This window comes from Molossus molossus, unplaced genomic scaffold, assembly GCF_014108415.1.
Source record: "Molossus molossus isolate mMolMol1 unplaced genomic scaffold, mMolMol1.p scaffold_m16_p_21, whole genome shotgun sequence".
In the NCBI taxonomy this organism is placed as follows: domain Eukaryota; kingdom Metazoa; phylum Chordata; class Mammalia; order Chiroptera; family Molossidae; genus Molossus; species Molossus molossus.
In genome coordinates, this window is record NW_023425357.1 from 2,408,800 (window position 1) to 2,420,884 (window position 12,085).

Sequence of the window (12,085 nt, forward strand, 5' to 3'; positions counted from 1 at the left end):
GGCTCCTGGGTCTGATGGGGGAGGGGCTGGGGGCCCGGGCTCCTGGGTCTGATGGGGGAGGGGCTGGGGGCCTGGACTCCTGGGTCTGATGGGGGAGGGCTGGCGGCCTGGGTTTGATGGAGGAGGCACTGAGCTCCTGGGTTGGGGACATTTGTCCCGCCACAGCCAATTCTGGGAGTCAACACACGATGTCGCTCTGTCCCTAGTGGGATGGAGGGGGCGGGGCCAGAGGCGGGGCCTAGGACCCCAAGGTGGGGGCGGGGTCTTGCTCCTGGGCGGCCTCCGCTGGCATGGGCTCTGAGTGCTGGACACTGACCACAGCGGGCAGCCGAAGGGTCAGGCCAGCCTTGGAGAAGGTGAGGTCTGGAGGTCGGAGCCCAGGTCAGGGAGAGGCAAGGGTTAAAGGGCCTGAGGTGGGAGCCGCTGAGAGTAAAGCCAGGCAGGTGGCCAGAGTGTTGGGTCCCTCAGGGGAGCAGGAGCTGGACCCTAAGGCTGCAGGGTGGTTGAATATTAGGGACACAGAGTTTGGGGATCCCAAGATATGTGAGTTGTATAGGTTCCAGCAGAGACAGGAATGGGGGCCCTGACTGTTGGGTCTGAGGGAGGAGGGTCTGGGGGCTCAGATACTTGGGTCTGAGGGAGGAGGGGCTGGGAGCCCGGACTCCTGGGTCTGAGGGAGGAGGGCTGGAGGCCCGGACTCCTGGTCTGAGGGAGGAGGGGCTGGGGGCCCAGATACTTGGGTCTGAGAAAGGAGGGGCTGGGGGCCCGGACTCCTGGGTCTGAGGGAGGAGGGCTGGGGGCCCGGACTCCTGGGTCTGAGGGAGGAGGGCTGGGGGCCCGGACTCCTGGTCTGAGGGAGGAGGGGCTGGGGGCCCGGACTCCTGGTCTGAGGGAGGAGGGGCTGGGGGCCCAGATACTTGGGTCTGAGAAAGGAGGGGCTGGGGGCCCGGACTCCTGGTCTGAGGGAGGAGGAGGGGCTGGGGGCCTGGACTCCTGGGTCTGAGGGAGGAGGGGCTGGGGGCCCGGACTCCTGGTCTGAGGGAGGAGGGGCTGGGGGCCTGGACTCCTGGGTCTGAGGGAGGAGGGCTGGGGGCCTGGACTCCTGGTCTGAGGGAGGAGGGGCTGGGGGCCCGGACTCCTGGTCTGAGGGAGGAGGGGCCGGGGGCCTGGACTCCTGGGTCTGAGGGAGGAGGATGGGGCCCTGGACTCCTGGTCTGAGGGAGGAGGGGCTGGGGTCCTGGACTCCTGGTCTGAGGGAGGAGGACTGGGGTCCTGGACTCCTGGTCTGAGGGAGGAGGACTGGGGTCCTGGACTCCTGGTCTGAGGGAGGAGGACTGGGGTCCTGGACTCCTGGTCTGAGGGAGGAGGGGGGGCTCTTTGGCACGTTCCATCATGACTCAGTCTCCCTCTTCAGAGAAGCAGGAAACCAGTTGTGAGTCGAGATGAGGCCGAGCCTAAGATGGCAGATGTCCCTCACCCCTGCCCCCGCAGTCACCCAGTGGCCCAAGGGTGAAAGATGAACCAGATAACTCGAGACACCCCCATCTTGTTTCCACAGCAAACAGACTTGGGCCCTGGGGTGGACGAGCGGCCTCTGTCTCCTAAGCGCAAACAGGTGTTCCCTGCCCCTGGGGCCCGGGGCGGGGCTGTGCGCACCGGGGCCCGGGGACGCCTGGGTCCTAGTTGGGAGCACGGACTTGGGAGCAGTTACGGCCACAGCCCCTCCTCCCTCAGACCCAGGAGCCCGGCCCCCAGCCCCTGGTCAGACCCAGGTCTGGCGGCTGGGCCCTGGGTCACGCCCTGCGCTCTGCCCGCAGCCATGCCGGGCAGACAGTCCGACGAGGAACAGGTGAAGGAGGGGGCTGCCGAGAACGGAGCTGACGCGGAGGAGGAGCTGGGGGGCCTCACGGCGGAGGAGCTGCAGCAGGGCCAGGAGGCCGCGCTGGCCCTGGAGGACATGATGGCGCTGAGCGCCCAGACCCTGGTCCGAGCCGAGGTGGACGAGCTCTACCAGCAAGTGCGTCCCCTGGGCCAGGGCCGCTTCGGCCAGGTCCTGCTGGTCACCCACCGTCAGAAAGGTACCCGGCCCGGGGACGGGGGCGGCAGGGTGAACCCTGCAGGGCCCGCCAAGGCTGCAGAGCCCGTGGACCCAAATCAAGTGTTGCTTCTGTCCTCCAAGCTGTGTTCTCAGGAAGTCCTCTGTGAGCTCATGTCAGGACACAGAGAGGTCCCCCCCGGAGGCCCTCATGTGTGGCCAGCTTATCGGTCACCATGGGGATGGTTCGGAACCAGGCAGTGTGCCAGGCACCTAGCAATCTGGTGTCTTTCTGCCCGTGTGCCCCGCCCGCCCTCCCCACGACAGTAGGACACTGTGGATGGGGCTCGGAATCCAGATGAGGATGGACCCACCTTCCGAGTTCTCCCGAGGCTCAGCCCAGCCCGGAGGCGCAGGGAGGCAGAGGACCTGTAAGCCCACCTTCCAGGAGGACGACCTAGGCTGCCCCCACACAGGACCCCACATGAACAGGGCGGCTCCAACATCAGAAATCTGGTTTCTCCCAGGTCTGGAGGTTGCCAATCCGAGGTCAAGGAGTCAGCAGGGCTGTTCCTCCTGAGGCCTCCCTCCTGGGCCTGTAGATGGCCGTCTCCTCCGTGCGTCCTACAGGGTCCCCCCTCTGTGCGTCTGTGTCTTAATGGCCTCAGATTGGACCCCCTATGACCTCATTTTACCCCTTTCAATAGCCCCTCTCCAAGTACAGTCACATTCTGCGCTATCCAGGGTGAGAACCTGGATTTGGTGGGCGGGGCGGGGAGGGGCCTATTCAGCCCAGAACAAAGGGAAAGACGAGCTCAGACCCAGGTCATTGCAGAACCGGGAGGCAGGAGGCTTATAGAGGCTGCCTGGACATGCTCGCGGATCTCTGGGCAGCACAGCCGGACGGACGGACAGAGTTCGGCACAGACAGGCAGAGTTTCTCGGAACAAGCCGCAGGGCTCCGAGCTGCTGGTCCAGCTGGAACATGAGTGGGAGGGGGGTGGTCAGCATCTTAGGGAGGAGGTGACCTTCCTCCGTCACACGCGGCCTCCAGATGGCCGAGGCTGGGCCCTGGCAGGTGGTGGCGATGACATGGAAGAGACCAGAGATCCCGCCGTGGAGAGCGCACGTTCTCGGAAGCGGTTCCCACACGTGGCGGAATTCCTGGAAATTCCTTAGTTGGATCTAACACCCGGCGCGAGGTATCTTTCCCGGTCGCCTGGGACACGGGGGTCACGCTGGGTCACGGAAGGTCCCGGATTCAATTTTCACGGTGTCCCTTGGTGGGCTCCACGTTCGTGGCCTTGAAGCGAGCAGAGCAGTAACTCGTAAATGCTGTTATATTATTACTGTGACCCCCGCCCCAGGGTGCTTGGCAGCCATGCTGTTTACGGCAGGCTTGGCAGGGAGGCAGGGATCAGAGGAGCTGGAGACGGGAGATGGAAAAGACTCCGTGCTGGTGGCCAGCGAGGATGACCCCAGGTCTTGCTGTCCCCGCTGTCCCCAGGCACGCCCCTGGCGCTGAAGCAGCTTCCGAAAGCCTCCACCTCCCTCCGTGGCTTCCTGTATGAGTTCTGCGTGGGGCTCTCGCTGGGCGCTCACTCCGCCGTGGTGGCGGCCTACGGCATCGGCATCGAGTCGGCCAACTCCTACAGCTTCCTGATGGAGCCCGTCCTGCACGGGGACCTCATCACCCTCATCCAGCCCAAGGTGCGTCCCCAGATCCCCAGCGGGCCTCCGGGAGCCTTCCTAGGTCTCACAGCGCTGAGCAACCTGGCCTCAGGAATCGCTGTTGCTCGCTGCCTCACCGGCCTTACTGCCCGCCCCCCGCACCCACCCCGCAGGCCCCTTGTTGGGCCCACGCTCTTAGGGAACTGCCAGCCCTCTTGGGCTCACTGACACCCCAGAACCAACACAACACCCTCTGGATTCGCCTGCCCCACGAGGTCACACTAGACCCCGCCAGACCTCACTGGGGCTCCCGGAGACACACCATCTGAGGCCCTTCGTTCTCCTGGGCCTGCTCCCTGGGGCGGGGAGAAGCTACATCACCCGATGGCCCTGATGGGTCTGCCCTGCAGGTGGGCCTCCCGCAGCCTGCAGCCCAGCGCTGCGCCTCCCAGCTGGCCTCCGCCCTGGAGTATATCCACGCCCACGGCCTCGTGTACCGGGACATCAAGCCCGAGAACGTGCTGGTGTACGACCCAGACTGCCGGCAGGTCAAGCTCACCGACTTCGGCCACACGAGGCCTCGCGGGACCCTGCTCCGCCTGACCGGGCCGCCCATCCCCTACACCGCCCCCGAGCTCTGCGCGCCCCCACCCCTCCCTGAGGGTCTGCCCATCCAGCCTGCGCTGGACGCCTGGGCACTGGGGGTCCTGCTGTTCTGCCTTCTCACGGGCTACTTCCCCTGGGACCAGCCCCTGGCCGAGACCGACCCCTTCTACGAGGACTTCCTCATCTGGCAGGCCTCGGGCCTACCCCAGGACCGGCCTCAGCCCTGGGTCGGCCTGACGCCTGTGGCAGATGCTCTCCTGTGGGGGCTGCTGGACCCCCACCCCCGAAAGAGGAGCCCCGTGAGCTCCGTCAGCAGCTACCTGGGACGACCCTGGAGGCAGGGGGAGGGGGAGGCTGAAGAGGTGGACAAGGGGGACGTGGAGGACAGAGAGTGAGAAAGGCCAGGGCAGCCTGGGTCCACACTTGCCCAGGAGATCCGGGAAGGAAACCAGGGCCCACATGCTGAGGTCCTGGGCATCCATGTGGTGCTTTTATCTCTGTCTCATTACTCTGCCCTTTCTGTCCTCCCCGTCTCCCTGCCTGGGCCTGCGGGGTCTCTGAGGTCCAGACATGTCTGCGCAAACCTGTACGCACACCTGTCTCCATCTGCCCCAGGGCCTTTGCACTTGCTGCCTGTCGTTTACATGTGGAGCCCTTGGCTCACACCCTCACCTCCTGCAAACCTGAAGTGGTTACACCTCCGATCTCCGGGGCCGCCCTGTCCCACCCTGGGCAGCACTGCCGGGGCCCCAGCCTGGCATTCCCACCCGAGTGTCCTGTGACATTCAGTCCCCTGCAGGGGCCCCATGTGCTCACGTGGTTACTCTGCGCCCTGCTGGAGCGCCAGCCCCTGAGGGTGGGGTCCCGGCCTGTCCTGTTCGCTCACGTGTCCCATGCAGCTGGGGCCATCCTGGCTAAAGCAAGCGGGCAGTGCAGGCTCCTTGGGTAAAGGGATCCTGCGGTTTTGCACCTGAGCTCTGTCCCCCTCCCTCCTCTGTCTCCTCCTCCTGGGTTTCCCTCCCTCCCCCCATCCTTCCCCTTCCTCCACAGGCTGGGCCGTGCGGTCTTTATACAGCGCTTTCTCCTCTTATCCAGCCACTTTCAACAAATAAAGTCCACCCTGCACTTAGGTCTCCATGATGCTGTTGGTCTGTCAGCCCGGAGAGGGAAGGACGTTGTGTGTGTGTGGGGAGGGGGTGGGGGTGGGGAGGGAGGCTCACACCAGAAAGAGCATTGTGCAGGGGGGAGAAACGAGAGAGACAGACAGACAGACAGAGAAGGAGGAAGAGAAAGAGACAGACAGATGGAGAGAGAGACATTTACAATTTACTTGTAATATTAAAAATGACCACATTATCGCCCTGGCTGGTTTGGCTCAGCGGTTAGAGTGTCGGCCTGCGGTCCCGAGAGACCCGGGTTCGGTTCCCGCTAAGGGCACGTACCTCGGTTGCAGTTTGTCCCTGGCCCTGGTTGGTCGTGCGGGTGGCAGCCACTCGATGTGTCCCTTCACGTCGATGTTTCTCTCTCTCTCTCTTTCTCTCTCTCCCTCCCACTCTATCTGAACAAAAAATGTCCTCAGGTGAGGATAAAAAAAAAAAAAAAAATGACCACATTATGAAAAAAGGGAGGGAGACGGAGAGGCAGGAAGAGAGACAGACAGACAGAGAGGGAGACACAGACAGAAAGAAGAAAAAAGGAGAGACAGAGACAGAGACAGAGAGGGCAGAACCACCCTCAGCCTGATGGAGAGTGGCTGGCTCTGGGGGTGTGTTGTGGGCGAAGCTGCTGGTGTGGGGCTCATCCGGGCCTCTTTCGGCACATCCGCGTGTGAAAGGAGGAGACGGATTAGAGGGAGCTTGAGCCCTGACCAGTTTGGCTCAGCGGTTAGAGCGTCAGCCTGCGGTCCTGAGAGACCCAGGTTCAGTTCCCATTAAGGGCATGTACCTCGGTTGCAGTTGGTCCCCGGCCCTGGTTGGTCGTGCGGGTGGCAGCCACTCGATGTGTCCCTTTCATGTCGATGTTTCTCTCTCTCCCTCCCACTCTTATCTGAACAAAAAATGGAAAAATGTCCTCGGGTGAGGATAAAACAATAAATAAATAAATAAAAAATAAATAAAGGGAGCTTGAGCCCTGGCCGGTTTGGCTCAGCGGTTGGAGCGTCGGCCTGCGGTCCAGAGAGACCGGGGTTCGGTTCCCGCTAAGGGCATGTACCTCGGTTGCAGTTTGTCCCCGGCCCTGGTTGGGTCGTGCGGGTGGCAGCCACTCGATGTGTCCCTTTCACGTTGATGTTTCTCTCTCTCTCTTCCTCTCTCTCCCTCCCACTCTACCCGAAAAAAAAAAAAGGAAGAATGTCCTCCGGTAAGGATAAAAAAAAAAAAGGAGCTTGAACGTGCCAGGTGGGGGGCGGACAGGGACGGGAGCTGGGTTCGAGTGCAGTTGTGTGTACAGGAGTGTCTGAGCCCGTGTGTGTGTGTGAGTGTTTGCATGCACAAAGCAGGGACGTGTGAGCGGGACACAAGCTTGAGTGCATGCACTCTGTGGGCATCAGACCTTATCTGCGTGGCCCCCAGGCCGTGAGTGCACACGCACGTGTGAGTGTGCATGGGGAGGGTCGGGAGGCACCGGGCTGGCGCCAGTACCAGTCACCAGCTGGGCCCCGCCCCTCCACACCTCCCCTCTCACCCGGCCCCTTCCTGGCAGCCGCCCTGTTTGCAAACACTCTGTCTTCCTCTCCGTGCCCTCCTTGGCCGCCCGCCCAGCGCAAGGCTACAACTAGAGCTGGGTCAGGTGTCACTCCGTTCCTGGCCCCCCCACACCCCCGTGCTCCTGCTGTGGCCTTCGGGGGCGGGGGGGGGGGCAGTGGTGTGTGTGACCGCGTATGTGCTGAGTGACCCCAAGGGCCCTTTGAACTTAGGTTCAATTCAGAGAACTGGGGACACAGGCCCCTGCACTGGGCAATCCAGGTAAGCTTCCTGGAGTAGGGGGTCCTAGAGGGATGCCTCATGGGACAGCATGATCAGGACCACCTTATCCACGAATCTGAAATAGATCCGAAATAGCCCGAGCAATTAGGCCAGGAATGTGTCCCCAGAAAGCTGGAGGCGCCGGGAGAGGGTGGCGCTGAGCGGGCGAACGGGTGTGAGTGGAAATGAGCCGGGTGGAGATGAGCCAGAGGGAAGGTGGCTGCAGACGGTGTTAACTGGTGGCAGCAGCTGAGGCTGAACTGGGAGGTGACAATGACCAGGGTGGGCCTCGGGGGCAGGGGAGGACAGAAATTCCCGAGAAGGGCCTGCAGGGGGTGGGGCAATGTTGATTAAATGCCCCTTAGCTAAGTGACACCAAACAGGAACCCGCAACACTTAGTGCTGACAGGCAGCTCCGCAAGGTGTCTGCTTGGCCCCTCAGAGCCGCCTCGGCCCAGGTGGGCGGTGACGGCCCAGGGCCAGCCTCTGCTCAGGGCAGGTCAGGGTGCAGGTGGGCCTCAAACCTGGGCCGGCTCCTGTCCCCGGCTCAGCTCTTAAACGGCAGGAGTGTCCTGTCGTCATCAGCGGGGTAAGGGGCCCCGTGCGGGAGGCTGGGTGTGTGAGCATGGGTGTGTGAGTGTGTGTTACAAGTGTGAGTGTGCCCATGTGTTTGTGTGACAGTGAGTCTGCTATAAGAGTGTGGAAGTGTGTGTTGAGTGTGTGTGAGAATGGGGCAGTGTGTGTGAATGTGAGAGTGTGTGTGTGAGTGTGAGAGTGTGAGTGGGGAGTGTGTCGTTGTGAGTGTGCATGTGAGAATGTGGCAGCGTGTGTGTGAATGTGAGAATATGAGTGTGAGTGTGAGTGGGGAGTGTGTCGTTGTGCATGTGCATGTGAGAATGTGGCAGTGTGTGTGTGAATGTGAGAATATGAGTGTGAGTGGGAGTGGGGAGTGTGCATAGGTGGATGGGAGGAAGTTGGAATGCAACTGAGGAAGTGTGCGTGGGTATACGTGTGTGAGAATAAGTGTAGGTGAGGCATGTGAGTATGTGTCTATGTGTCAGTGAGGTGGTCACCCCCCCTTGGAGGAGATTGGAGAGGGGGTACCTAAATGAACACAGAAAATGGGGGCTGCAAAAGCCTTTAGAACACCAAAGGGTCACCATCAAAAGGCAGGCGATGGTGGCATGTTGGTGAGCACATGGACAAGTTGGAACCCTCCACAGTGAAGTGGAAAAAACGGGGCGGCCACTGGGGGAGACAGCGTGCATTTCTTCCCCGTGTTAGACACAGTTACCATGTGACCCAGCAATTCTACTCCTAGGCGTCCGCCCACGAAAAATGAAAACGTACATCCACATGAACATTCATAGCCACATTATTCACAGTAGCCGGAAACTGGAAACAACCCAAATGTCCATCAACAAATGAATGGATACACAAAATGTGGTCCATCCATACAATGGAATATTACTCAGCCATCAAAAAGAAGCCCTGGCATGTGCTGCGTCACAGAGGAACCTCAAAAACATCTCAAAGGGCAAGAAACCAGCCACAGGAGATGACCCGTTGCAGGATTCTACTTATATGAAATGTCCAAAGTAGGCAAATCCACGGAGAAAGACTAGTGACTGTCAGGGGTGGGGTCGCCGCAGCAGGGGGAGACAGGGAGTGGAGGCCACTGGGTGCAGGCTTTCTTTCAGGGGATGGTAATGGTGGTAGAAACGTAATAAAATTAGATCGCGATGAGTATTGCACAGTTCTGAGTATATGACAAACCACGGAGTTGTACATGTAAAAGGGTGAATTCTTTTCTTTTCTTTTTTTTTATCCTCACCCGAGGACATTTTTAAATATTTTGTTCAGATAGAGTGGGAGGGAGGGAGAGAGAGAGAAACATCGACGTGAAAGGGACACATCGAGTGGCTGCCACCCACACGACCCAACCAGGGCCGGGGACAAACTGCAACCGAGGTATGTGCTCTTTTTTTTCCGAATTCTTTTTTCTTTATTAATTTTTTAGCAAGAGAGGAAGGGAGAGGGAGAGAGAGATAGAAACATCGATGAGAGAGAACATCGACTGGCCGCCTCCTGCATGCCCCCCCACTGGGGATCTGGCCCACAGCCTGGGCATGTGCCCTGACTGGGAATCGAACCAGCGACCTCTGGGTGCATGGGTTGATGTTCAGCCACTGAGCCTCACCGGCGGCAAAAGGGTAATTTTATGGCATGTGAATTTCACCTCAGTGAAGCTGCTTGGAACAAATAAAAACAAACAAGCCAGGCATTTCCAAGTTTCCTTTGCTGTGGTCTTGATCAGGTGTTTTCTTCACTGCGGCTCTAATTGCCGTTAAAAAGAAAAGAACAGCCCTGGCCGGTTTGGCTCAGCGGTTAGAGCGTCAGCCTGCGGTCCAGAGAGACCCGGGTTCGGTTCCCGCTAAGGGCACGTACCTCGGTTGCAGTTTGTCCCTGGCCCTGGTTGGGTCGTGCAGGTGGCAGCCACTCGATGTGTCCCTTTCACGTCGATGTTTCTCTTTCTCTCTCCCTCTCTCTCCCTCCCACTCTATCTGAACAAAAAATGGAAAAATGTCCTCCGGTGAGGATAAAAAAAAAAGAAGAAGAAAGAAAAGAAAAGCCCTGCCCCCCTTCTAACAGCTCTGAACTCAGGGCCCACTCACTACTTCTCTCCGCACTTACAGAAGAGACCCCTGAGGCCCAACAGGGAACCTACTCTCCAGAGACCCTAAAGCCAAAAAAATGACGGTCTGGGTGCAAACCCAGCTCTGGCCTGACTCCAAATTCCCGTGCAGCATCCCTAAAATGCACCTGGGCGGGTGATTGCCGTAGGAGTTCTGGGCTCCCTCCAGCTGGGGAACCCCACACTTGCACACAGGACCAGGTAAAAAATTTGTGGGTGTCCAGTGCAAAGTAAAAATGTGGGGCTTTTTAAAATTTTTCTATTGATTTTAGAGAGAGGAGGGGGAGAGAGAGAGAAACATCGATTTGTTGTTGTTTCACTTATTGATGCATTGATTGGCTGATTTTTTTTTTTTTTTTTTTTTTTTGGTACGTGCCCCTAGTGGGAATCGAACCCAGGACTCTCTGGTCCGCAGGCCAATGCTCCAACCGCTGAGCCAAACTGGCCAGGGCTTGGTTGATTCTTGTATGTGCCTTGATCAATGATCGAACCCACAACCTTGGTGCACGGGTATGATACTCTAGTCCACAGAGCTACCCGGCCAGGGCAAAATGTGGGGTTTCCTAATTTAAAAAACAACAAAAGAACAGATAAAAAGCTTTCTCCTTCTCCCCTCTCTGTCTCTACCCCATCTGTCTCTGTCTCTCTCTCTGTATGTGTTGCACGTGTGGCTCTCCCGGGCAGACCCTCAAGGGGGTGGGAGATGGAGGCACCAGCCAGAGGGCAGAAGGCCAGGAACCCGGCCACCAGAACCTACAGGGAGGCTGGACTTTGCAGGCCCCAGGAACCTGGAGCACACTTCATTGTCTCATTGACTTTGCGTACAAAACACAAAATCAGAAGTCCGGCCCTGGTCACTTTGGCTCAGCGGTTAGAGCGTCAGCCCGTGGACCAGAGAGTCCCAGGTTCTGTTCCCGCTAAGGGCACGTATCTCGGTTGCAATTTGTCCCTGGCCCCCCGGTTGGGGTTGTATGGTTGGCAACCAGTCGATGTATCTCTCTCATGTCGATGTGTCTCTCTCTCTTCCTTCCTCTCTCCCTCCCGCTCTATCTGAGGATACATGCAAAAATGTCTGCCCTGGCCGGTTTGGCTCAGCGGTTAGAGCGTCCGCCTGCGGTCCGGAGAGACCTGGGTTCGGTTCCCGCTAAGGGCATGTACCTCGGTTGCAGTTGTTCTCGGCCCTGGTTGGTCGTGCGGGTGGCAGCCACTCGATGTGTCCCTTTCACATCGATGTTTCCCTCTCTCTCTCTTCCTCTCTCTCCCCCCCACTCTGTCTGTACAAAAAATGGAAAAATGTCCTCGAATGAGGATAAAAAAAAAAATGTCCTCGGGTGAGGATTACAAATAAAAAGTCAGCAGGACAGCCACGGACCCTGCAGAGCGTAAACCCGCAGGGGCACCCAGCACAGCCTGCTGCGGGGAAGCGTTTCCCGGGGCCCGGGGGCGCCGGCTGGGCCAGGCCTCCGTACACACTGCCTTTGTTCAGTGTTACACACGTGACATCAGCAGCGGCCCACGACCTGCCCGCCCATGTCATTCAAACACAGAACCTGATCCAGGGGGTCTGGAGACAGAGGGGCACCCAAAGTTCTGCTTTTCAGACCAGCTCGGGGTGAGACCCTTGTTTCTGGCCCCCGGGTCTGTGAGGACATGGTGTTGGAGCTCTGAGCCCACATCCTGGCTAAACCGTCAGCAACACCCAACCGTGAGCCCTCCGGGTCCCTTCTACGGAGACAGTCACATCGCCGTGGGCAGTGACAGGTGTGGGTCGTCCTTCCCACTCTGGTCCTGCTGAATTCAGGGAGCACCCTCGCTCCGCCTTTGCCGAGAGCCAGAGCGTGTGTGTCTATACACTGGGAATGTTTTTCTGCATCTGTCCAGCTAGCCGGGGCCTCTGCGGCTACTGTTCTCAGCTTGTTGCAAGCTGGCGGGCACGGCATCGGGCTCAGCTGTCCCCTGGGAGGTGTCCAGGGTCAGGGCCAACAGTAGGTGGGGGCTGGCCACCCGTCCTGGCCTTGGGCCCTGGGGCCAGATGTTTGGGCTTAGCTGCCTGGCCAAACAGGGATAGAGTGACCAGATAATTAAGCACCCACTTCTGCAGGGCTGGCAGAGGGT

At 59.4% G+C, this 12,085-nt stretch overlaps 1 protein-coding gene across 1 annotated transcript; it reads left to right on the top strand.

Moving 5' to 3' along the window:
* The first annotated feature begins 317 nt into the window (after positions 1 to 317).
* SBK2 (SH3 domain binding kinase family member 2) lies at positions 318 to 4,719 on the top strand. Its single transcript, XM_036275728.1, has 4 exons — positions 318 to 356; positions 1,818 to 2,078; positions 3,543 to 3,745; positions 4,117 to 4,719. Exons 2-4 carry the CDS (start codon positions 1,820 to 1,822, stop codon positions 4,705 to 4,707), a joined length of 1,053 nt encoding a protein of 350 aa, XP_036131621.1. The 5' UTR covers positions 318 to 356; positions 1,818 to 1,819; the 3' UTR covers positions 4,708 to 4,719.
* Positions 4,720 to 12,085: the final 7,366 nt, after the last annotated feature.